This window comes from Aythya ferina, assembly GCF_964211825.1.
Source record: "Aythya ferina genome assembly, chromosome: 27".
Taxonomy (NCBI): domain Eukaryota; kingdom Metazoa; phylum Chordata; class Aves; order Anseriformes; family Anatidae; genus Aythya; species Aythya ferina.
In genome coordinates, this window is record NC_140310.1 from 5,953,035 (window position 1) to 5,975,735 (window position 22,701).

Genomic DNA, 22,701 nt, shown 5'->3' on the forward strand with positions numbered 1-22,701 from the left:
AATAGAAAGGTCGGGGGAACTCTCATCAATGTATAAAAATACCTGAAGGGAAGATGTAACAAAGATGGAGCTAGGCTTTTTTTTCCAGTGGTGCCCAGTGCCAGGTCAAGAGGGCAGTGCGCACAAACTGGAATACCGAAGCTTCCCTCTAAACATCAAGAAGAACTTCTTTACTGTGCGGGTGATGAACCACTGAAACTGGTTGCTAAAGGAGATTGTGGAGTTTTGTTCCTTGGAGATCTTCAAGAGCAACTTTAGGTAGCCGTGCTTGAGCAGGGCACTTGGACCAAGTAAGCTCCAGAGGTCTCTTCCAACCTCAACCACCCTCTAATTTTATATATAGTTTAGTAAAACTTTAACCATAGCTAACAGATAATCTGCAGAGGATCCACCAAAAAGAAAAGCCCCACTGCATAGATAACGGCTTATCTGAACCAACACTATGTTCCAACTGTGACATTTATTTCATTTCTGATGTAAAACCAAATGTTACGCTGTAGCACACAGATTACCTTTCGTAAAAGGGTGTGAAAGGTAGGACATGCAGGATGCAATACAATAATGGGGAGAGGTGGGATGTTCTCCTTTTAGGAGCCCATTTAGAATATGATAAGCAAGTGAGAACATGGGGCACAAACATCACAACTCCCATGCATGCCTTCAAGTATCTTCTTTGGAGGTGCTTGCACTCGCTGGACTTCAAGGGTGGGTTAAGAGCATTCTTTGGAAGAGTAGAAAGTTCACACTGCTGGAGATTTCAGAGTAATGTTAAGGCCAAAACACACTGGGTATGCTTTTCCTTCTTCCAGAGCACCATTTGTTGTTTTACTTAAAACTGCATTAAGCTTCTAACTCAAATCCCAGCCCAACTTTGTGACCTCCAGCACTGAAATTCTTGCCATCAATCAAGCCTGAGAGAGTCAACTTTATACCTAGAAAAGCAAGGAAGGAGAGTCTTCATACAATAATGTCCCAGTATAACACCTTCTCACCAAGTACCTGAGTCTTAGTGACGTGTCTTCTTTACTATAGGAGCTTATGTGCATACACAGCCTTTACTTTTATATTACCTGTGTAAGATTTCTATTTTTTTTTTCCTCCTATTCTGTTCTAGAGATGATAGTAAAATAACCCACAACATAGTAACCAGTAGGATTTGCTACTAGTTGGGCTTACATACCAGGTCGAAGGGTGTGAGCATAACCAATTCCAATCAGGCTGGCATTATTCACTTTAGCCTACAGGAAAAAAAAAAAATCACTGCCATGCACAAATACTCAAAAAGTTGCTCTAGTGCCCTGTTCATTCTTTCAGTTACTTGTAGATTGATCTCTAGCTGTGGTGTATTCTAGTCTTTTCCCCTACAAGTTTCCAGTATACCCAATTTTCACTATGTTCCTCCACTTTACCTTCAACCTGGAACAGGCACAAGAAATAGGTCCCATCTTATCTTCAGATTGTGGCATACTACAGCTATATCAAGTCCCACCCTATTTTTTCTAAGGAATGAGCAAAAAAATTATGAATATGCAAACTTATCTTTTACTAAGTTTTGAGCTGTTTACAATAGCATTTCCTATTTTTAATTCTGGCTGAATTATCCTGGAACTAATTCTTGTTTTAAGGCTTAACAAATGCTTGCTACCTAAGTGCTTAGTGTTATTATGTATGCAGTTACTTTTATTCATGTTGCTTTTTGCCCCTAACATTTCCGCAAGACTTGGTAAGTGTCAGTAAAGGCACTTAGCTCATAACCTTGACTGACTTTGAAGAGCTACATAACTCAGTGTTAGGAGAGGGCTGTAAGCTCAATTGAACTGTCACCTTACTGCAGTAGTTTTGTCTAATTCTTACCCAATCCACAATGTAGAAAAATATTTCATGCTCATATTACCTTTTCAAAACACATTTTGCATAGGCACAATAGACAGACTAACAACTATTTTTTTAAAGATGTTTCACACATATGACTTGTAGTCCTAGCTGAAGTTTAAACCACAACAGTTTGCTGTCTCCTATACTTTCTCAGTAACTATTTGGAGCAGCTATTTCACATCACTATTTTTTAGCGTTTATTGGAGCTTGAAATACTTGTTCCTTTAAAAAAAAAATCTTACCACAATGGAAGTCTTCTCATCCAGTTGGTACTTAGCAGCAATACCAAATCGTGTGTTGTTACTGCCAGCAGTCCATGCAAGATTGACTGATGTCTCAACCTTATTATTAACTTTCTGATAAATAGACCCACCAAACTCAGTTCCATCGTTCCTGTTTGTAAGAGATGCAATTGTCAGTAAATAGCACCCCTTGAGATTATCTCTTCCTTTCCCATCATCATTTGATCATTATCTCAAAATGAACCAAGGTGTCCAGTGGACCCATGGTCATAGAATTCCTAGCTGGAGCTCACAGCTGTTCTGATGTTTACCCATAACAAGGGTATTGTTTGCTTAACTGACCGCAACTGACCAGTAGCCAAGACACAATGTTTGAGATTCTGGCAGAAAACAAACTTTACTTGTCTTAAGGAGAAAAGCCTCTGATAATGTATAAAGGGACAAACCTAGAAAGAGATTTAAGGCAGTTATGGGAATGATGAGACTGAAAACAAAGTTATTGCATGGCAGTTGTTTAAATATAAAAAGTTCAAAGATTCTCAAAGCATCTGAATGCAAAGGCTAGAGCTACACTAAGGTGACAGCTGGAAACAAGAATTATGCAACACACACCTCTCTCCTCAACCCTGGGCATTTCTGAGCCAGAAACTCTCTCTTTGGTGAGGGAAAGGGTAAGATAGCTTAACTGAAGACTCTTATCTATTACCAAAATAGAAGTTGAAGTTTACCAACTTTAATTCCAAACTAATGGTGTGAAGTGCCTTTATGCCATTATCTTGTGTACACAAAACCAAGATGACCCTGAAACACAGTCTCAACAGACAACAAAAAGTTGAGAAGTTGCCTCTGCTTTAATTGTACTGAAGATGAAAACATGATGTGAATTATTTTTGAACTAAATCAGCATCCTTCCTCCTTCCTACCACATTTTACCTAGCTCAGTTAATTCTCACTATTAATCTAGCTTGGATCTTCTGATAATTTTCTCTAGGCTCAGATTAATACTTACACATTAGTGTGCAGCTGGAAGTCTCCTGCCTTATATCCCAAGGCAAAGTTGTTTTGCGAAAGCTTAGATTTTGCCGTATCAAAAGCCATCTGATAGCCAGCAAGCCAGCCTTCATAGCCCAGCACTGCCCAGCCATAGATGGTTGGTCCAGAGAGATCAATGTCTATATTGCAGCCTAGATTTAGATATTCTCTTTTGTAGGAGGTCTTCAACTTTCCACTCTTCTTCCTGCAGAGAAACATTTAATTTTATCCCTTGTGGTCTATATTATAGGTAGTTTTAATCCTGTATGTATGTCCTTTAGGGCCAGTGCATTAAATGACTAATGCCTACTCAAAACTTAAAATCACCACAACTGCTGAAGAGCACATGGGATGAGGGTAACACTGATGTTACATGTATTTGGTGGTGCTACTTCCAACATTTTCAACGTCCTTAAAATCCTTGAGAAGTTATAAAGGCATCAATCTTTTTGCTTATTACTCAAAACATATCAGGTTTCAAATTCTGTTCACCGCAAATAGTTGCAATATGTTATGGCACCATCAGTTTCTTTCAGCAGCATCTGCGACATCCCACAGTGATAGCTGCTCTTTTTGTCCTTTAATGATTTTTTTGGCTGCTCAGCTCTCTCCACTGTTCCTTTGTGTGCACTGCCTACTCTCCTTCCTCCTTCACTGCTGGATACCACACTCCCTTACTGAGAAGGAATTTTCCTCATCCCCCATGTATCATCCATTTAGTCTGTCTTCCAAAGAAGCCTGTTCCTCTCTCACCAATGTGTCTTTCTGCTCCTTTTGCTACCAATTCAAAGTTAACTGCAACAGAATTTTATCACCTCCATCATCCTCTCCCCAGCCTCCTTTATCTTTGAAGATACAGCAGGACACCGTGCTGTCCATCACTCATACCCAGGCCTGGAGGCTACTTTTTAACTCTTTTTCTAATTTCTTATATCCAAGTAGTATCTAAAACTCTGATTTTTTTTTCTGTTATGCTGTTCTCAATGATAAAGAAATACCAGTAATTATTTACAAAGCAGTCTCAAGCTTGATGTATATCCAGACATACATACCCCATATACACATCTTCTTTGCTCTGTCAACCAAAAAAGAAATAAATAATTTTAAAAAGAAAAAAAAGTGCTATTCCACTGCCTATCATAATACACAGGCTGTTCTACTTCCACAGGCTTCAGGGGAGAAAAAAAAAAAAAAGCAAGCTTTGCTTTTTGTTCCTAAGGCACTGGGTTGACAGCAATTGGACCATGAACACCATGAGAAAGATGGTACAAATTAAGCAGTCCCTGTAAGACCTAGCTATTCAAGGAGCGAGTTACAGGAATACAATACCTCCTCTAAAACAATAAATTTGCAGTGGCCAAAAAGCCAGAGTCATTTCTAGCAGAGCTTATTCTGCTCATTGCCTTCAAAATACTCTACAGTACCTGCAGAACAAAGTTCTTGATTTTTTATTTTTTTTGAAACCATGAGTTCCTTCCTGTTGCAATATTTGAATGTGACCAGTCAGTAATGGTAAGTTTTGAGCATTTACACAACGTACAGTATATAAGCATTTCTAATGAGAAGTTAAGGGCAATTCTAGGACTCCTTAGATAAAGGTGACTGAAAATACTTACCCTGTGTTTGGTACAAATACAGTGTCAAGAGCCACCTTCAGTCCTTCAGCCAACTGTAAAGAAAAACAGAGAAGTTTGCTCACAACTCTGCTAAAACATGGCTTGTTTTATTACATTACTATGGTGCTACTTCAGGTCTAAAGAGAAGGCGTGACATGAACAGAAAGTCTCCCACACATTTTTACAAAGAGATCTGTAGGTGCTGTATGATAAAGGATTAAAATTGGGAATTTCTTCCTACAATGAGGCACCATTAACAGCACACACTTTAAAGATCAGTTATTATGGGAATATTTCAAACCTAGTGTTGACAAGAAAATTGAGAAACTGTTAAAGAAAACTCTTCAGTTTTACTTATTTATTCCCTATAGAGCCAATAATCCATGCTGCAGCTTAAGAATCCCTCTCAGAACCTATGCATATTCTGAGACACAGTACTACTTCACTGGCCAAACCATGTACTGGGCACAGCTGTTCCACCTCATTTTGAGTTGAATGTGTTAAAGCACTGGTAAAATTGCAAAACCTTAACTATAAAAAGGGATGGACACATATAGTGGAGAGCACCACAAAACTTTTATTACCTTTGGAAGTTTTACCTTAGTTTGTAGGCAGTTGTGAAAAGCAGAAAGCTATCGACTTTGAAAAGGAGTTTCGTATTTTGAGAGTGTTGTATAACAGCAACCCTTTGCTTAAGCAGCGCCAAGCTGCAAATTTTCTCTTCAACCTTCAGCCGAAGCCTTAAGTCTCAAGGCAGCCAAACTTACAGCCTTATGTATTATGGCATTTAAAACAGAGAATCCTCTCCGGTTTTCTTTCATGACTGTAGCAGTGACAGCTCTACATAGCTAAAGTTGATTTTCAAAAAAAAAAAAAAAAAATCACCCTTGTGTTTAGAGTGGATAATAGTGATACTCATTCAACCAGCTAATTTGGTATGCTGGCATCTGCAGTAACTGTATCTTTGTATCGCTATGTAGCAGCACTTGGCTGTGGTTATGCTTGCACTCCCTGCGCTAAAATTCATGATGCTGTCTCTCAGTCTGTGCATTTTTAGTACTCTGGGGAGTTTTGTGTAACTTTCATTCCTCAGTGTTTTCTGCTCAACTCAGTATTTTCTCATACCAACTGCGGAAACATTTTCAGAGTATCAGCTTCCTCTTACCTGATCCTCCATGGAAACTTCTGTTCCCAATGTGTTGTCCGTGTTCCACTTCTGGAGGAATGTAAGTCCATAGTCTTTGATCTTGTATTTTGTCTCTAGACTACCTGAAGCCTTGCCTGTGTCTGTGTTAGAAGAGCCAGTTGCTGTAAATTCCTGCCAAGAGGACAATATGAGTTTCAGCACTCCTAAGTACTTTACCTTTTTCCACTTGTCAAATGCTAACGCAAACACTCGCTACCCTTAGATCTTAAAAACAGAACACTCAAAATCATCATCCTCTTCCCTATCCACACCCAAAACTATTCTTTTTGCATCTCATCATTTCTGGCATCTCTGTTCTGGATATTTGTTATCAAGATGTGCTGATAGAGCCCTGGAGCTTGCTTAGGTTGGAAAAAGACTTATTACACTAAGAACTGTCATCAAAAGCAAACAAAAACATTTCAATATCAATCAGAGATCCTGTTAGTACTCAAGTACTAGATTTAGATTTCACATTTCATGCCCAGCCTCTCTTCCATCCCCTAAACCATATATTGCTGCTGAATGCTCATTACAAACACTAATGAGCACAAAACTTTTAGCAATAGACAACTGTACCAATACCATATCTGTCTTTTACACGTAGATATTTTTTTAATCTCTCTCTCTTTATTTTCCTCATGCTGTTTTTATGGTGCTCTTATTTTGAATTGTTGGGACAGAGATTGCAAATGGCTTTATGTACATGTATCATACAGGAGATTAAGCACTATGGACACAAGCCAAACTTCATGATGTAAATGAAAATATGATGCAGAACAACCAAACGATATCCCCCACAGAAAACCTCATCAGAGAAAGCAAAAAAAAGCCAACATGACAAAACAGTCACTGTTCTTACCAGCTGGTTAAGCATCCAAAATGAAAGTTGCATGGAGAAGGAAATACCCATTTTAGAACTTAATAGAGTTGTGCACGTTCCGTCACAAGATAGTGTAGTTAACAATTACCATATTACTGAGAATCAAAACTTCACGGCAGGAAAAGTACGCACATTCTTTGATGTCAGTAATTGACAGCTGTCGTAATACAAACGCTGTGGAGTTCCTTGACCTTTGTGTGCCGGGTGCACGACAGAAGTAATCCATCAAAAACTCAACTGAGACAGCACGCAGTAATACAAAAGGAATGACTTACGCCATGCAAGAGAAGGGATCTAAAGCAAATATGGTTATGAGATAGGCTGAAAAGCAGGACAGGCCTATCAACCAGGATAGCAGTAAGTGCTGGCGCTCAAGAAATTGAGAGTCATTGTAAGAATAAGCTTATCTAATATAAATTGCATATGCCTGTGCTTAAAGACCGAAATTAAGAAATCCATTCTTGGTTTTTCCATTCTTGGTTTTGCCAGCTTTCCTGTGAAGTCACAAGGGAGATCCATTTTTCCACCACTAAAATGGGGATCACCACATTTTCTAGTTACCTTAAGTGCTATAAATCTTAATTAACACCTACAAAATGCTCTGAAATTTTACACAAAGTATGTCAGGAGGACTATTTAGTTTTAATTAATTAATTAGGTCCTGCATTATAAGCATAGTGGAGATGTGTGAAAATGAAGTTAAGGCAAACTGTGGTTCCTTTTTATCCCTTGGCCTTTTGGATGAAAAGTCTGTGAACTAAAAATCTTATAAAAACCAACAGCAGAGAATCTCAACTGCATTCATAAACAGAAGTGAGACCTATATATGGTGAAGAAAAACTGCGTGCATGGACGTTGCAATGCAAACTGGAAGGAAAACTATAAATCCTGAACAAGGTATGTGAAAATTCTTGCACACCAGAGGAAAAGAAGTACCACTACACAAGTTCTACAAATGGTTATTAGAAACAGATCAGTTGGCTAACAATTTTAAATTGAGAAACAAAAGAAAGAAGCAACACCTGCTATCAAGTTATTACCATTTTAGGAATTTGCCCTCCCCTCCATATTGGTGATGTTGAAAGCTCCCAGTACTTACCACCCCACTGGAAGACTTGGTCTTCAACTCTAACTTGACCATTCCAAATCCTGAAAATAGAAGAGTACAGAGCATCTGTTTCACCACAATATACAAGCAAGGTTTATTTGCTACACACCCAGCAAGTCTGGCACATAGGGAACACTGGCCTGAAATAGCCTATTTTCATATTTCACCAGTTGTTCATCTTAGTGATGATAGATTGAAGGATTGCATAGATTGAAGGAACTGCATGAAGTTCAACAAGGCCAAGTGCCGGGTCCTGCACCTGGGGCGCAATAACCCCAAGCAGAGCTACAGGCTGGGAGAGGAATGGTTGGAGAGCTGCCAGGCAGAGAAGGACCTGGGAGTGATGGTGGATAGTCGGCTGAATATGAGCCAGCAGTGTGCTCAGGTGGCCAAGAAGGCCAACGGCATCCTGGCTTGCATAAGAAACAGTGTGGCCAGCAGGGCTAGGGAGGTGATCGTCCCCCTGTACTCAGCTCTGGTGAGGCCGCACCTCGAGTACTGTGTTCAGTTTTGGGCCCCTCGCTACAAGAAGGACATGGAGGTGCTCGAGCGGGTGCAGAGAAGGGCGACAAAGCTGGTGAGGGGCCTGGAGAACAAGTCCTACGAGGAGCGGCTGAGGGAGCTGGGCTTGTTCAGCCTGGAGAAGAGGAGGCTCAGGGGCGACCTTATCGCTCTTTATAGGTACCTCAAGGGAGGCTGTAGCGAGGTGGGGGTTGGCCTGTTCTCCCACGTGCCTGGTGACAGGACAAGGGGGAATGGGCTTAAGTTGAGCCAGGGGAGTTTTAGGTTAGATGTTAGGAAGAACTTCTTTACTGAAAGGGTTGTGAGGCACTGGAACAGGCTGCCCAGGGAAGTGGTGGAGTCACCATCCCTGGAGGTCTTTAAAAGACGTTTAGATGTAGAGCTTAGGGAAATGGTTTAGTGGGGACTGTTAGCGTTAGGTTAGAGGTTGGACTCGATGACCTTGAGGTCTCTTCCAACCTAGAAAATTCTGTGATTCTGTAATTCTGGTGATTCGAGGTGGTCCATCCTTCTGCTGGATTCCTACCATGAGGTATTTAATGGCTTTCTCAAATAGTAGTGTTTTTATTGTAGACACCCAAGACAAAATATGAAATTACTATCAAACCTCAGTCATTTTACTTACCATAGCCCTTATTGAATACATCCCTGGCAGCCTTTCCCAAGTCACTGTATGATGGTGGGACAGCCATGGGATCTGAAACACAGTGGAAGCTGTAAGAATCCTAGGTTTAACAGCATAAAATACAAACTATATTCAAAGTATGTATAGACATCTGTGACTAAGTACCCTACGTGTGCTTCACTGATAAGAAACTGCAAGGCCTTCGAAGAATGTTCATGAAAGTCATGCTTGTGTCATTATTGCTTTGTCAGAAACCAATCTGCTCCTAATCATTAGGAGCAGCGTTAAATTCAACTACATACCGAGACTTCACATTCTGCTATTATGTTGCAAAAAGAGCTCACATGAGCATTTATCACCATTCCAATAATATGCAAAATTGCTTTCATGACAGGACCCTTTCTGAAAGGGGCTCCAAGCAGCGAAGCCATGTCAGCACTGAACAATCCCAAAGGAAAAGATAATTTACAAGTTTATATGGAAGTCAGTTCTTAGGAAGTTTTCCAGAAATTTGGAAAATACATAAAGATCTCATTACACTGTCCAGTAGCTTCCAGTATTTCTGCACTGTGTGTACAAAACAGCAACAACTACACCTTCTAATACACATAGCTGCTACAACTAATATGGAATACAAAACTCAAAAGGACAGATGTGATGCTACACCGTACATCGGTTAATCCACGTTAAAAAAGCAAAAACACTCTTCCCCTCATAGAAAAATTCATCTTTCCTTTCTAGAATAAGTTTACTTAACTGTAGAGGTACACCTGCTCCAGAAAAGAAAGGCCATCAAAAATGATGCTTTTGATTAATTTTAATGCTAACCCTTTGCCACTTACTTTTTTGCGCAGCTGATCAAATTGCTGACATTGTTCCCTGCAACACCCAATATGAGAAAACCCCTACCCCGCATTTGTTACTTGTACCATAACAAAAGACTAATGAAAAATAAATAAAATAATAACTCAAGCAAAACCCCCCAAAATCATCATGTCACTCCCACCAATTTAGTTACTTTTTTTTCCCCCTTCCCCACATCGCAATCCTGATGTTAATATCCTATTTCTTAGTGTTCTGTTTTTTTACTCATGCTTTTAGCAAAAACCTAACAAGTATTTTTTTGACTTTTATATAACTAGAAACCTTTATATAACCAGAAATCTATTTCCTTAACAGCTTCTGACTTTGCTTTCTAAAAACACAGGTAATCAAAATCCAAATAGTTTTGCAAAATACTCAGGCTCTCTCACAAACGCAACAGTATCCATATTAAGCAATTAAGTCCTGTTTTCAGATAGCGAGCCCCTTCCTGAAATGAAGCCGTCATGCAATTTGCATCCCACAGTGAAAAAATGCTCTACGTTCAATGACTTAATATCTAACCTGCACTACATATCTATCAATATGTACCCGTGGGTCTAGAGGATATAAAACAGCCGGACATGACCGCAGGTTCCTTATCTGAAGATCAGGTCATAAGATAGGCACTTCTCAAATTTACTACATAAAAAGGCCTTTTAACCTGTCAAACATGGAGAGGAAAAATTAAAATCGGTGAGTTGTTAAACTGATGAAAAACAATCAATATAGACTTTTACAACAATAGAGTTTTAATACATACAATGGTTTTGGCAACCTAGCTATGGAGCAGAGCGTATATTTCTGATAAAACATGTTTTTTACCACACAAACCTCTCAATTCAGAAGTTTCAACTTTTTTTTGTGTGTGTGTGTGTGTGTGTGTGTGTGTGTGTGCGCGTGTTCTTTTTTTTAAATAGGTTTGCCAGAAATAAGCCTCACCACTTATTGTAAACGCCTTCTTTTTAAACAGTATCTTCTTAATATCATACTTGGACTTGCTTTCCAACACGGAAATCATTACAACAGCCACAGGGAGAAAACACTGAGGAGTAACAGGCTAGGGCGAGCGATCGTTAACGCTGCCATCTTTAGCTACAGCACGCAGTAAGTCAACAACCGCACGTCAGCTGCGAAAATAAAACGCCGAATTGGCGATGCGAGGGAACGCGCAGAGAACGCCCGCACTCGGGTACGGCGCAGACACCGCGAACCCTCCCCAGCCAAGCGCCCGCAGCCGGGCCCCGCGGCAGCGGCCCCGCCCTCGGGGCAGCGGAGCGGAGCGGAACGCGCGGCCCTTCGCAACGGCGCCATTCGCCGCTTCCAGGCCCAGACGCCGGGGCCCCGGCGGGACCCCGACCACCCGCAGGGAGGGCCCGGCCCGGCCCGCTCCGCGCCACGGGGCCGCCACCACAGAGCCGCCCCCTCCGGCCAGCGCGACGCCCCCCCCCCCAAGGGCACGGCGGCGCCGGCCAGAGCGAGCCGCCGAGCGCGCTCCCGGCTTCCCCCCTGGGGCCCTCGCCCCGGCGCGGGCCGGGAGACGCCACCGGGCCCCGCCGGGCCGGCTCCGCGAAGCCCGGTAGAGCCGCGCCGCGCCCGGGCCCCGCCGCTACCTGCCGGCCGCTCCGCTCCGCTCCGGGACAGCTCTCGGTCGCCCCGAGCCCGCATGCGCAGCGCCGCCCCGCCGCGCCACCGCCCCTGAGGGCCGCCCGGGTGCCGCGCGCGGGGCTGGGGGCGCGCGGCCGAGGGGGAGCGGGCGCGCGCGGCGGCCGCCGCAGGGGGGCGGGGCTTTCGCCGCTGCTCTCGGCGGGCCCCGGGGCGAGGGGAGGCGGCGGGGGCCGGCGGGGGCTGGTGCCGCGTTCGGCCGGCTCAAGGTGCGCGCGGGACCGGGAGGAGGCCGCGGAGGGGCCCGCTGCGAGCGTGCCCGCGTGGCGCTGCTGGCCCCTTCTGCCCCCCTCCTCGTTCCCGGCCGTTTCGAGCTGCTCGTGCTACGCGCAGACAGAAACTGGAGCTCCTCGGCCGTAGCAAGGCGCAGCGGCACCCCGAGGTCAGCAGCCCCGAGCCCGATAAAAGACCTTGCAGGCGGGACAGGAGTGAACTCGGCCCAAACCTGCAGCCAGCGCTGAGGAAGCCCAGCTGCAAGTCTTTGCCTACCTGGCAGTATGAGCACACCCACTTTGACAGACTCCCTTTAACACACTCGAGGCTTGCAGCAACTGCCTCCAGTGATTGCCTGCTATTGTGCAGTCCAGTGCTGAGGAAGGAAAGAAGTGTAAGGAACTAAAAGCAATGCAGAATAAGGAATAATAACTTGATGGGAAGGAAAATTATTTCCGATACCCAAAGGGGGCCTACAGGAAAGCTGTGGAGGGACTCTTCATCAAAGAGCATAGCAGTACGTTTTAAACTGAAAGAAGGGAGATTTAATATTGGACATTAGAAAAGTTATTTACTAAGAGGGTGGTGAGGCACTGGCACAGGCTGCCCAGAGAAGCTGTGGGTGCTCAAGGCCAGGCTGGATGAGACTTTGAGCAACCTGGTTTAGGGGAAGGCGTCCCTGGCCAGGGTAGGGGGGTTGGAACTAGATGATCTTTAAGGTTCCTTCCAACCCAAACCGTTCTGTGATACCGTGGAGGAAAAAAAAAAAAAAAAGAAAAACAAAAATCAACTACAGCGTTTTACATCGTTTAAGGGGAAAAAAAAACAACAACAACAACAACACACAAAACCAACAACCTCTGAACAAGCCATTTTTCTTCTACCCAGAAGGATTAAGTGTGCTATTGAGAAAGAATACAAGGCCAGCAAATTCTGTCTCCAGTCCCAAGACAAAGTAGTCTTCTGGGCTACTTAGTATTATGTATACTGCATCAGTGTAATGATGTATGCTACTTAAGAAACATTTGTAAATGCTAAGCTTGTGTTATTGCTTTCAAATGCTTTAAAAAATGACACCTATATAAAGAAGTCAAACAGTGGATTGAAATATCACTTTATTTCCGCTGATTATTGAAGAAAACACTGAATACAGCAGCTAAATGTCTTTTTACTATGAGGCAGTGGAAGACATCAGATAAGGGAAAAGCAAGAGTATTAGTCTATATAATCTCTATTACTAAGAATGATCAACACTAATTATATAAGAACAAGCAAAGGTGGTGTTCTGTAGGCTCAAGTAAGGTAAAAAATATGTCTGTTCCACAATTCATTCAAGGCTATGTATTCTGACAGTACAGATACAAGTTCTTCTCTGCCTCCACAAAGACTGCTAAAGGACCTAACTATTTACAAATCAATTAACATTGAATTAGTAATAGTCAATAGGACTATCTATAAAGTCTTTCTTATTTGAGTTGGTTTTCCAAGCTTGCAGTTCTATAATATATTTGCCTTATACTCCCACAAGGTATCCAGACACAAAGACAGCGATGTGTTCCATACACATGCTCTGTAATATGTCAAAGTTGCTATTTTACTAATAAAAACTAGTCACTTTAAGAAGTTCATACACAGAATTCTTGTCTCAAATACAATTAAGTAATGCAATCTTGATTGGAGCCCCTCTGAAGTCCGTAATAGTCATTACCTCTCAAAATGATTTAAAAGGAGCTAGCGGAGCTGTCAGGTTTGCATATAAAAAAGTTGAGAACCACAGACATATCAGAGGAAAGAGCTAGCAGAACACGCTTACATCAAATCAAAAATTCAGTCTCATTCAGGAGAAGGCTGGTTAGCCAAACAAAGAAGTGCAGTCTGTCTTCAGAAGCAGGAATGTTGCTGCTAGATTAAAAATAATCATCTGTTAAAAGCCTATGTTGGACAATTTCACTTGTTTTTTTTTTTTTTTGAGAGGAACTACTAAAAAGCAGAGACCCTGCTTGTTCTTTACCACTTAAAAGTTCTTGGATAAGGCTTTATGTTGGAAAAATAAAGTCACACCCTATATTGAAAACAGAATCTGGGACCTACATCAAGAATGGGTGTTTCTCTCTTTAAAGTTTTATGCAAGACTGTATCTCAGAACACTTCAGAATATTGGGAGAGGGAGACAAAGAAAGATATGTTGATTTTCTCTTAAGGTACGTGATTTTTAATTTTGTCTAGTCACATCCACATCAAACTCTCCATGAACATTTACAGCTATACCGTTCCTTTTTGCACTGAAGTCTGTAGAGAGCTGTAAGAAGTTACAGCTGAACAAAGGAACGATAAAAGGAATGGTTCAGAGCCAAGTCAAATTTTAAAATATTAGAAGCATTAGACCATAAAATCAGAAAAATAACATCATTAAGAGGCAAGGGATGGTTATAGCTTAAGGGGGATAAAGTATGTCAGCCTACTAGGACAAATAAATTAAAAGGCAAAGTAATGGCACTATCCAGTGTCGATATCTATCACGCTGATCAGATAGTGCTGATGCACTGTGTTGCATTAGGATTCTCATCCTCTTTATCTAGAGTGGAGAAAGGATTTGATTTTTACTAGACATTTTGCACTAGTGCCATGGACTTGCTTTAAAGCATCATTACTATACGCTTTTTGCAGTAACATCCAAAGAAAGATAATGCAGTTTCTATGTTCACGAAAAGCTACAAAAATGTCTCTTCAAGTCACAAACCTAGACAAGCAATTATTCACTCCGATCCTTTGGCTCTCTGTATTTCCATTGGATGTAGTCAAAAATGTCTTTCTCGCATTCTACTGGTAGGGCCTCCCCAGCAACTCCTGCAAGCATATTACAGATGCTATTTGAAAGGTGGAAATTCCATACAATCCTGGACTGCCAAATGCATTGCAAGATTAAGACAAACTGCTGTAAGCAAAACAGATTTAAAAAACAACAACAGCAAAAAAACAGCAAACCCCCACAGACTCATACAGTATTTAGATATTCTCAGTGTCAGAAGAAAAAAGATAACCAATTAACCTTGGGGCTACATGGTTATGCAATTAAAATACATATATTTATACACACATATATGATATAGTAAGCCCTCCTCCAAAGAACAGAAGGACAAAAAAAGATCATGTTAAAAGAACAAGAAAACATTTGTTGTGCTTTACACTGAAAATCCAGCCTGTACATCAGTAAGACCAAGTAGATTAGGTGGCCTGATAGAGTTATCGTATGCTGCCTGTACATAGTAGCCTGCCTCCCCTGCTATAATGGTGTCAAGTACCAGAAAGGCCACAGTGAAAAATTTCATTAACTACTGTATTTACCACAACTTCCAATACACTGAGACACCGATTTAAGGAGATAATCACACAAAACATGAAACTATAAAGAAAACTACATGTAAAGGTCTAGACTGACCAGTGACGCCCAAGGGACGGATCGTATACTCATTGATTGTGAAGCCCATTTCCAGAGCATGAGTTCTCATGTTCTTATTGAATATATCACTGCCTGTGAAATACAGTACACCACAGTAGTATTGATCTTTAGGGATGAACCTAGGATAGAAGTGGAAGAAAAATATAGATTTAGGACAAATGTAAAGCTACAAGCCATTTGGAGTTCAGCTGCTCAGCCACTGTTCTAGGTTTGCTGCCTTTTTAAATGCACAAATGCTGGAATTCTGTATATTAGATTCTCCCAGAAGCCTGACCCAAGAATGAAATGCATATCAAACAAAGGTACGGCACATTTACCCTGACCCATAAGTTACTGGTGTTCACCCACTGCATGGTTATGGTGCTTGCACCACTGACAAGAAAGAATTTATGTCAAAGCAGTATTGATAACATAGGTCATGATTATGAAATTGAATAGAAAGCCATGACTTGAAATACTCTTGCTAATATCCTGTTCTAAACTGGCAGTTGTACAGTGGCTTCTATACAAGGTAATTGGAAACCTGTTAAATGCTATATTCTAGACATGGGAATGGAAATTTGAATGCAGACTGGAAGCAAATATCTATTATGTAGTAGATAGCTAATGTGTTCTTTTTTTTTTTTGTTTTGTTTTATTTTTAAAGGTCTACCTGATATCAATTCTCCTATGTGGATAGGCTGTTCCATCTTCTTTTTTTGGCAGCTGACAGACACCCTGTGAGAACGTAAAGAAAGTGAGAAATTCAAAATGATGTTAAACATACATGTATTTGAGATAGCCTTACAGGACTTGACTGTTTTTAATAGTCCAGCCTTAAATAATCTTTTGAAATACACGTTTCCAAATATGTATAATTATGGTTTGATCATTAGTTATCTTGAAGAGCAAAAAAGAATTAAATTCTTGTTGAAGTGATTAAATATTTTATTAGAACAGCTGGGTGTCATTGTGACAGTGAATCACTGTTTTATGCTGCTAAGAGAACTGTAGTTCAATAGTCTCTAATTCCTAAGTTATTACAGCAGGAGGAATCACAGGACTTTTCCATCCCTCTACCCTAATTATTATCAGGCTCTTCAGCACGGATAAACATCAGTAAGATCAGGAAAATGCAAACAAAGCTCATGTTAATAGAAATAAAAGTACAGATTTTTTTTTTTCCTGAGATATCGTCTACCATTTTTCATTTCAAACTACTTTGTAATCTCCATGCAATTCATACATTTAAAGAAAAAGGCTCATATCTTGTTTATAATGAGCAAAAATGACAGTGCAGTAAGGGTCAGGGAAATGAACCATAATAACATAATGATGAAAAATATTTACATATTACACTGTCTCACAGTCTGCAGCTTCATACTAAGACAACCTCTATTTCTAGCTTTGTTTTGAAAGCTTAACATTGCCTGTATTTTTGAAGCTATGAAGACTGTTTCCTTGCAGTAACTTGTTTTTCTCAGATTCTCAGCTACAATCATATTTCCCTTTTTACAACATTCCTTTCTTAGCTTCCACTTTGAAGGCAAGAGCTACTGTACAACTATTTTAAGACTGATATGATTGTGCAGAAAAAGCGGTCAAACTATAATGAGCTTATAGAACTGTGACTTCAACCTGGGCTGTTAAGCGTCTCTGCTTCTGGCTCACCTATACATACATACATATGTATATACATATATATATATATACACATATATTTAGCTTTAAACCCATATGGTATGCACAATCAATTTGGCAAAAATGAGGGTAGTTTTGGTTTATTCCTCCTAAAGATCAAGCCTAAAAAGCCATCATGTTTCATTCCCTCTCAGAATGCAACACAAACCAAACTGAAAACAAAGTCTTAACACGGTTCTTTTAGCTCTAATTTCAACTATAAACAAACAAAATCCTCAACCCTAACAGCCCCTTTTATCTTGGGAAAACAAGTATCTTTTAACTGTAGTAGATATATTGTGTCACGAAGGTTGTGTCAGTGGGGTTCAAAACTAGATGAGTACCTGCAGATTTCTGAATACTGATATTTTAATGAGATTCACTAAAAGGCAACTGAAAAAAAAAAAGAGATAAAAAAAACCAAGAAAACTACAACTCCAGCAGTCTAAACAAAATTTGATGTGTATATCCTAGTTTCTGTCATGAGAGGTAATCTCCGCCACATTCCTCCACCACAAAAAAACTTACCATGAATTTGGTGTCACCTTTAGACAGCACATCTGTGACAAAGTGGACTTTTTCCAGCTGTTCTACAACTCGATGCAGAAGTTTTGACTAGGAACAAACACAACACAGAAGAACAAATTACTTCACAAGCAACAGTATCTTACTTGTTTACCTGCAGGACATCACCATAATGATATATATGCTATTGCATATGAACTTTGAGGTGGAAAAGATTAGAGTTAATAGTGAGAAAAAGCTAGTGAAATTACAATTACGAAGTAAGGAGTTTCCTGTGAAATCCATGTCAGATTGCTTCCATTTGAAATGACAAAGGTTCTTTGTTGCTTTCAGTTTTCAACTCTCAAGCAACAAATCTACAGAAGCAACACAGGAAACATAGAATCACTAGGACTACTCAAGAGTTAGCCGCAACAGATGGTAAGGGCATCAGGACATTTGCTTCTCCTCTGAAAGCATGTGGCTACATGAAGAGATAGTAACGCTGCCTTTAATCCTTGCTTTATTCAGCTAGTTCTTACAGTTCTACCTGGTAAAGCACATGAATCTGGGGAGTTTAAGGGATGAAGATGGAGGAAGGAATAACAGTAAATATACTACACTGAGACCGCAACATAATGCACAGACCCAAGAAGCAATTTCAAATCCTCAAAATAAACATGGTGATCAGAGAGTTGAGTTTACTATTACAGTAACAAAAAAAAATGCAGGAAGCTGCAATGCAAGTCTGAGATTACCTATCTTCTGAATTTAAACACGCCTTTCTGGAAGTGAGGCACAGTACAGATCCACAGTAGCAGAGAAACACACCTGTTTGGATGATTCGGATGTGAAAGTTGGATGGGTTAAGAGAACATCCATATCACCACTCGACTCTGCACCTAGGCAAGTAAGAAGCAAAGAAAAACCCTGTTAAAGACAGAAAGCATATGCACATCGATGAACGTAAATCTAACCTCACCTTTCTAGTAGAAAACAGTCAGTGAATATTCAAAGTATTTACAAAAACTGGTCGTAAGGGAAAAGAGCCCCACTCTTTTGATATCACCACATTTCATAGAAAAACAACCAAAAATTTGCTGCTATACTCTCTAGCAATGAAGCACAAACACTTCCTTTAAAGGATTTATGTGGGCATTTCATGACTGAACTAACCAGTAAGACAATGCTAACACAAAAAGCTGAATTTTAGCATAAACGCACTCTCCAGAACATGTATTAATAAGTCTCGTTTATTAGCCCTAATTAAAACATGACAAGATTACAGTGTACCAACCTCGTCTAAAACTGCCACAGACTGTAGCAATATACTTTGGGTCAAGGTTCTTTACCTCTTTCAGCACAATTTCCTATGGAAAGAGGACAGATGAGCATTTAAAGGTGCCAGTCATTCATTGGCCCTCACTGCCTCAAGTTCTTGACAGAGACTTTCTTACCTGCATTTGCAGCATTTCTTCCCTTGGGATTCTTTTTTCAAAGTCTTCAAAATATCTGAGTATAGAATAAAAGTGTCTGACTTAGTGGTAAGGGTCACACCTTAAAATTCTTGACAATTAAATGTGTTTTTAGAAGAAGCAATACACATTATATTGTCTCACCAAAAGCTTCCCGTTCTCACCACAAAGAATTTAGAAAACATCTTTCCAAGCAATAGATGTGCAAGTTTGACAGTGCTTAGGAGATAGCTTCGGTGTTTGTTTTTCCACTATATCTAAAGAGCTGCTATGATGTGGGAGTAATATTACCATATGGTCAGTGGTTTATATTTACATAGCCTTCCGGAAATAAAAAAGGTACCTGACAAAACTTGGTCCATCAGCAATAAGCAGGAGCAGGTCCCTCACCCCTGGTCAGAGGTGGCCTATGTTGCCAAAAGCCAAATAAAGCTCCTTGAATAATTATACACGGAGCTGTAGAAAACAGACTGCCATGGAAAAGAGGCCAGGTGAAACAATGATGTCTGATGAGCAGGCACATTCTTCCCTTTTCTAGCACCAGAACCACTGACAGAAGGTACTAGCAGTGGTACTGCAGCCTGGGAGCCACACATTACCTGATGTGTGTGATCCATCCATCCCAATTCCTACTGAATTTCAACTCTAATGAAACAAAACCGAAGAACTGCCAAAAAGCATGCAGATAAAACAGGACTAATTGGCCTATGTAACCTTACATTACATTCTGGTGTCTAAAGGAGTCATTAGAAAAGCCAAGCACTTGCACCCAAGAAAGCTTACTTCAACCCAATTCGCTGGTGATGGGTCAGCTTGTGCTCATTTTTTCTTAGATCTAGAAGGATTAGTGAAAAAAAATTACTTGAGGGTAAAAAGTCGTACAGTAAGTTTCCAACAATGCAAAGGTGATGCAAATGAAGAGTATCTAATAAGCAAATAGCAACCTCAAACACAAGAGATTTTAAGAAGACTGCTCAACAGCTGACAGCATGAGAAGAAATCATTAGTGCACCTTCCTGATAAAGACTTATATGGACTATTCACTTGAAAGACAAAAATCAATGTTATTTTCAGTGTAATCTCTAAGTACTTTATTGCAAATGCATATATAATGCCTTTAGCCTGTTCACTAACTTCAGCTTTTTTTTTCTTGTAAATATACTTTCACCAGAAGGAAGGCACATCCGCTATTGCAGTACTATTGTGAAACAGGCAGCTTGACAGAAGAGACTTTATTGGTGTGTGAACTGATTACCCGAAGTTACACTCACCCTCTAAAGTTTTAATTCCTTCCTCAACAAACTTCCTGGCAGCAGCTGGACTACAAAGAGACAAAGCAAGATGCAATCAGGAACAGCAAGAGTCTTACAACACCGAACAGGAGGTTTGTATTCATATTAACTCCCTAGGTTCTTTGAGGCCAAGATTAAAGTTGCTTCTAATGCTTACCTTTCAGTGTGCACATTTTCAATTTTTACTTTGAAACAGAGATGGCTATCCAAGGCTTGGCCTGCACATTTTTAGCACTGACAGAACTATATAGTGATGTATAATTTAGAGAAGTAAATAAATAAAATCTCACCAAACTGGCAATAGTGCTTTAGACAGCTATACTGGAATGTAACTGGATGTGCGATAAGAACTACTTTAATCGTGAATAGTCTCTAAAGCAGCTGATGGCAGCAACAACAACAGTGTCTTTAGAGTAGCATTTAAAAACAAACAAACAAACAAACAAACAGAAACAAACAAAAAGTCCACAAGGCTCCAGCTTGCAACCACAACAAAGTGGCCCCAATTCCAATTTGGCTGGAGAGTTTGTGACAATCACAACGTAAGTATCCTCAAACTTTGATCAAATCTTCAAAAATTACTGGAGATCTATAACATTCCCTGTCTTCAACCTGAAGGGTTTTGAATACTGCTCTTCCCTTCCCCTAGCATTCTACTCTGCTTTGTTTCTAAGGACTCACAGGTCCCTAATTCAGTCAAACCTATTCTCAGCAAGCAATATCAGAGCCCAACACACTCAGGAAACTGATCTCTACTGTTGTTTTTTCATGCATGTGCCTGTGTGAAAGCCGAGCTCTTTTCTGCTGGGGATTCCCTAAGCACAGGATAGAAACTAGAACAGGCTTGTGAATTTCTAACAGCACCTTTCTGAAAAGCCTTCTTTTTGAGGAACGAGGGCTTTTTCATGACTCTGCTTCTTTTACAAACAGCACCAAAATGCCATTATCCCTGGCCAAATTTCACATCCTTAAGTCACACCCAAAGACTCCTACTTCACCTAAACAATTCTACTCTTCTCTATTTTTCATGGTTTTTGATCACCTATTTTCTCCTTCCCTTTTCAGCTTGCACACAGGAGCTTTCCAACTTCTATTCCTCTACTGCAAAGTCTGTAATTGACAACTGCCTTTTCTTCTTGTGCAATTGTCTCTGCAACTCTGAGGTCTTGGTGTGGGTACTACAGCATCAGCCCAAACTCATTCTTTTCAGAATTTATAATCACACAACTTCTGTTTATAACTCCACCAAATAAAACAAACAAGAACAAACAAGCAAGTGAACAAGCAACAACAAAACACCACCAAAATAACTAAGCTTTACCCAATGCCAGTAACTCGTGTCAGGAGGTTGATAGATGCACTTGTATCATCTTGTCGAATCTGCAAAAAACAAAATAACACAAACCAAAGCTTCTTTGCTCCATTTGCAGTACAAAAAGGAAGCTTAAGAAGATAAAACAACTTGGTCAGATTCTGCTTTGGAGAGCTACTATAAATCGGAACAAAACAGCACCAACAGTAGAACTGTGCGTTACTACAGTACCATACGTACCATGCCTACAAACTATCTTAACTTCCCATGTGAAGGTGAACAGCATGCTTAAAACTCAGAACTCAACAGCCTTCCAGAGTCATAATTCCACTTCTCAGGGACAACATTCACAAACTATATTCACGTTCATGGATAATACTGAAACTTTGGCAGAACTTCTAGTTCCTTAATTTGTACTCGGCACAGACTCCATGTCAACCATTCAACAGGGCCAAGTGCAAGGTCCTTCACCTGGGTGGGGGCAATCCCAAGCACAAGCACAGGCTGGGTGGAGAATGGACTCAGAGCAGCCGCAAGGAGAAGGACCTGGGAGTGTCAGTCAGAAACTCAAAAAGAGCTGGCAATGTGCATTTGCAGCCCGGAAAGCCACCCATGTCCTGGGCTGCATCAAAAGTAGCATGACCAGCTGGTCAAGGGAGGTGATTCATCCCCTCTGCTCCTCTCTCCTGAGACCACAGCTGGAGCCCTGCATTCAGCTCTGGGGCTCCCAGCACAGAAAGGACATGGACCTATTAGACCGGGTCCAGAGGACATCCATGCGGATGACCAGAGGGCTGGAACACCTATCTACAAAGACGGACTGAGGGAGTTGGGGCGGTTCAGCCTGGAGAAGAGAAGGCTCTGGGCACACCTTCTAGTGACCTTCCAATATCTAAAGGGGGCTTACAGGAAAGCTGTGGAGGGACTCCTTGTCAGAGCATGTAGTGATAGAACAAGGGGTAATGGCTTTAAGCTAAAAGATGATAGATTCAGACTAGATGTTAGAAAGAAGTTCTTTACTCAGAGGGTGGTGAGGCACTGGCACAGGCTGCCCAGAGGAGCTGTGGATGCCCCATCCCTAGAAGTGCTCAAGGCCAGGTTGGATGGAGCTTTGAGCAACCTGGTTTAGGGGAAGGTGTCCCTGGCCACGGCAAGGGAGTTAGAACTAGCT

At 41.0% G+C, this 22,701-nt stretch overlaps 2 protein-coding genes across 9 annotated transcripts in view; both read right to left on the minus strand.

Moving 5' to 3' along the window:
- Positions 1-441: 441 nt before the first annotated feature.
- On the minus strand, positions 442-11,688 carry VDAC3 (voltage dependent anion channel 3). 5 transcript variants are annotated; one of them, XM_084499614.1, is made up of 10 exons: positions 11,564-11,688; positions 10,503-10,614; positions 9,090-9,161; positions 7,934-7,983; positions 5,931-6,083; positions 4,766-4,818; positions 3,127-3,354; positions 2,118-2,268; positions 1,181-1,238; positions 442-932 (listed from the first exon to the last, which is right to left on the minus strand). In XM_084499614.1, the coding sequence occupies exons 2-10, from the start codon at positions 10,534-10,536 to the stop codon at positions 841-843; spliced, it is 891 nt and encodes a 296-aa protein (XP_084355740.1). In that variant the 5' UTR covers positions 10,537-10,614; positions 11,564-11,688; the 3' UTR covers positions 442-840. The 5 variants fall into 5 exon arrangements, with proteins under 5 accessions (XP_084355740.1, XP_084355742.1, XP_084355743.1 ...); XM_084499616.1 differs by having other exon boundaries at positions 10,476-10,614; positions 11,564-11,625; XM_084499617.1 differs by lacking the exon at positions 10,503-10,614 and having other exon boundaries at positions 11,564-11,645.
- Positions 11,689-12,925: 1,237 nt separating this feature from the next.
- Positions 12,926-22,701, minus strand: part of POLB (DNA polymerase beta) — a 10,953-nt gene continuing 1,177 nt past the window's right edge. Inside the window, exons 5-15 of one of the 4 annotated variants that reach the window (XM_084499610.1) lie at positions 21,540-21,598; positions 20,198-20,247; positions 19,710-19,761; positions 18,909-18,963; positions 18,749-18,821; positions 18,283-18,353; positions 17,476-17,562; positions 15,941-16,005; positions 15,268-15,407; positions 14,569-14,675; positions 12,926-13,727 (exon numbers count right to left, since the gene is read on the minus strand). In XM_084499610.1, the coding sequence (XP_084355736.1) occupies positions 14,581-14,675; positions 15,268-15,407; positions 15,941-16,005; positions 17,476-17,562; positions 18,283-18,353; positions 18,749-18,821; positions 18,909-18,963; positions 19,710-19,761; positions 20,198-20,247; positions 21,540-21,598 (747 nt within the window). In that variant the 3' untranslated portion in view covers positions 12,926-13,727; positions 14,569-14,580. Of the gene's footprint in view, positions 13,731-14,568; positions 14,676-15,267; positions 15,408-15,940; positions 16,006-17,475; positions 17,563-18,282; positions 18,354-18,748; positions 18,822-18,908; positions 18,964-19,709; positions 19,762-20,197; positions 20,248-21,539; positions 21,599-22,701 lie in introns of all 4 variants that reach the window. The other 3 variants (XM_084499609.1, XM_084499612.1, XM_084499611.1) reach the window with 3 other exon arrangements.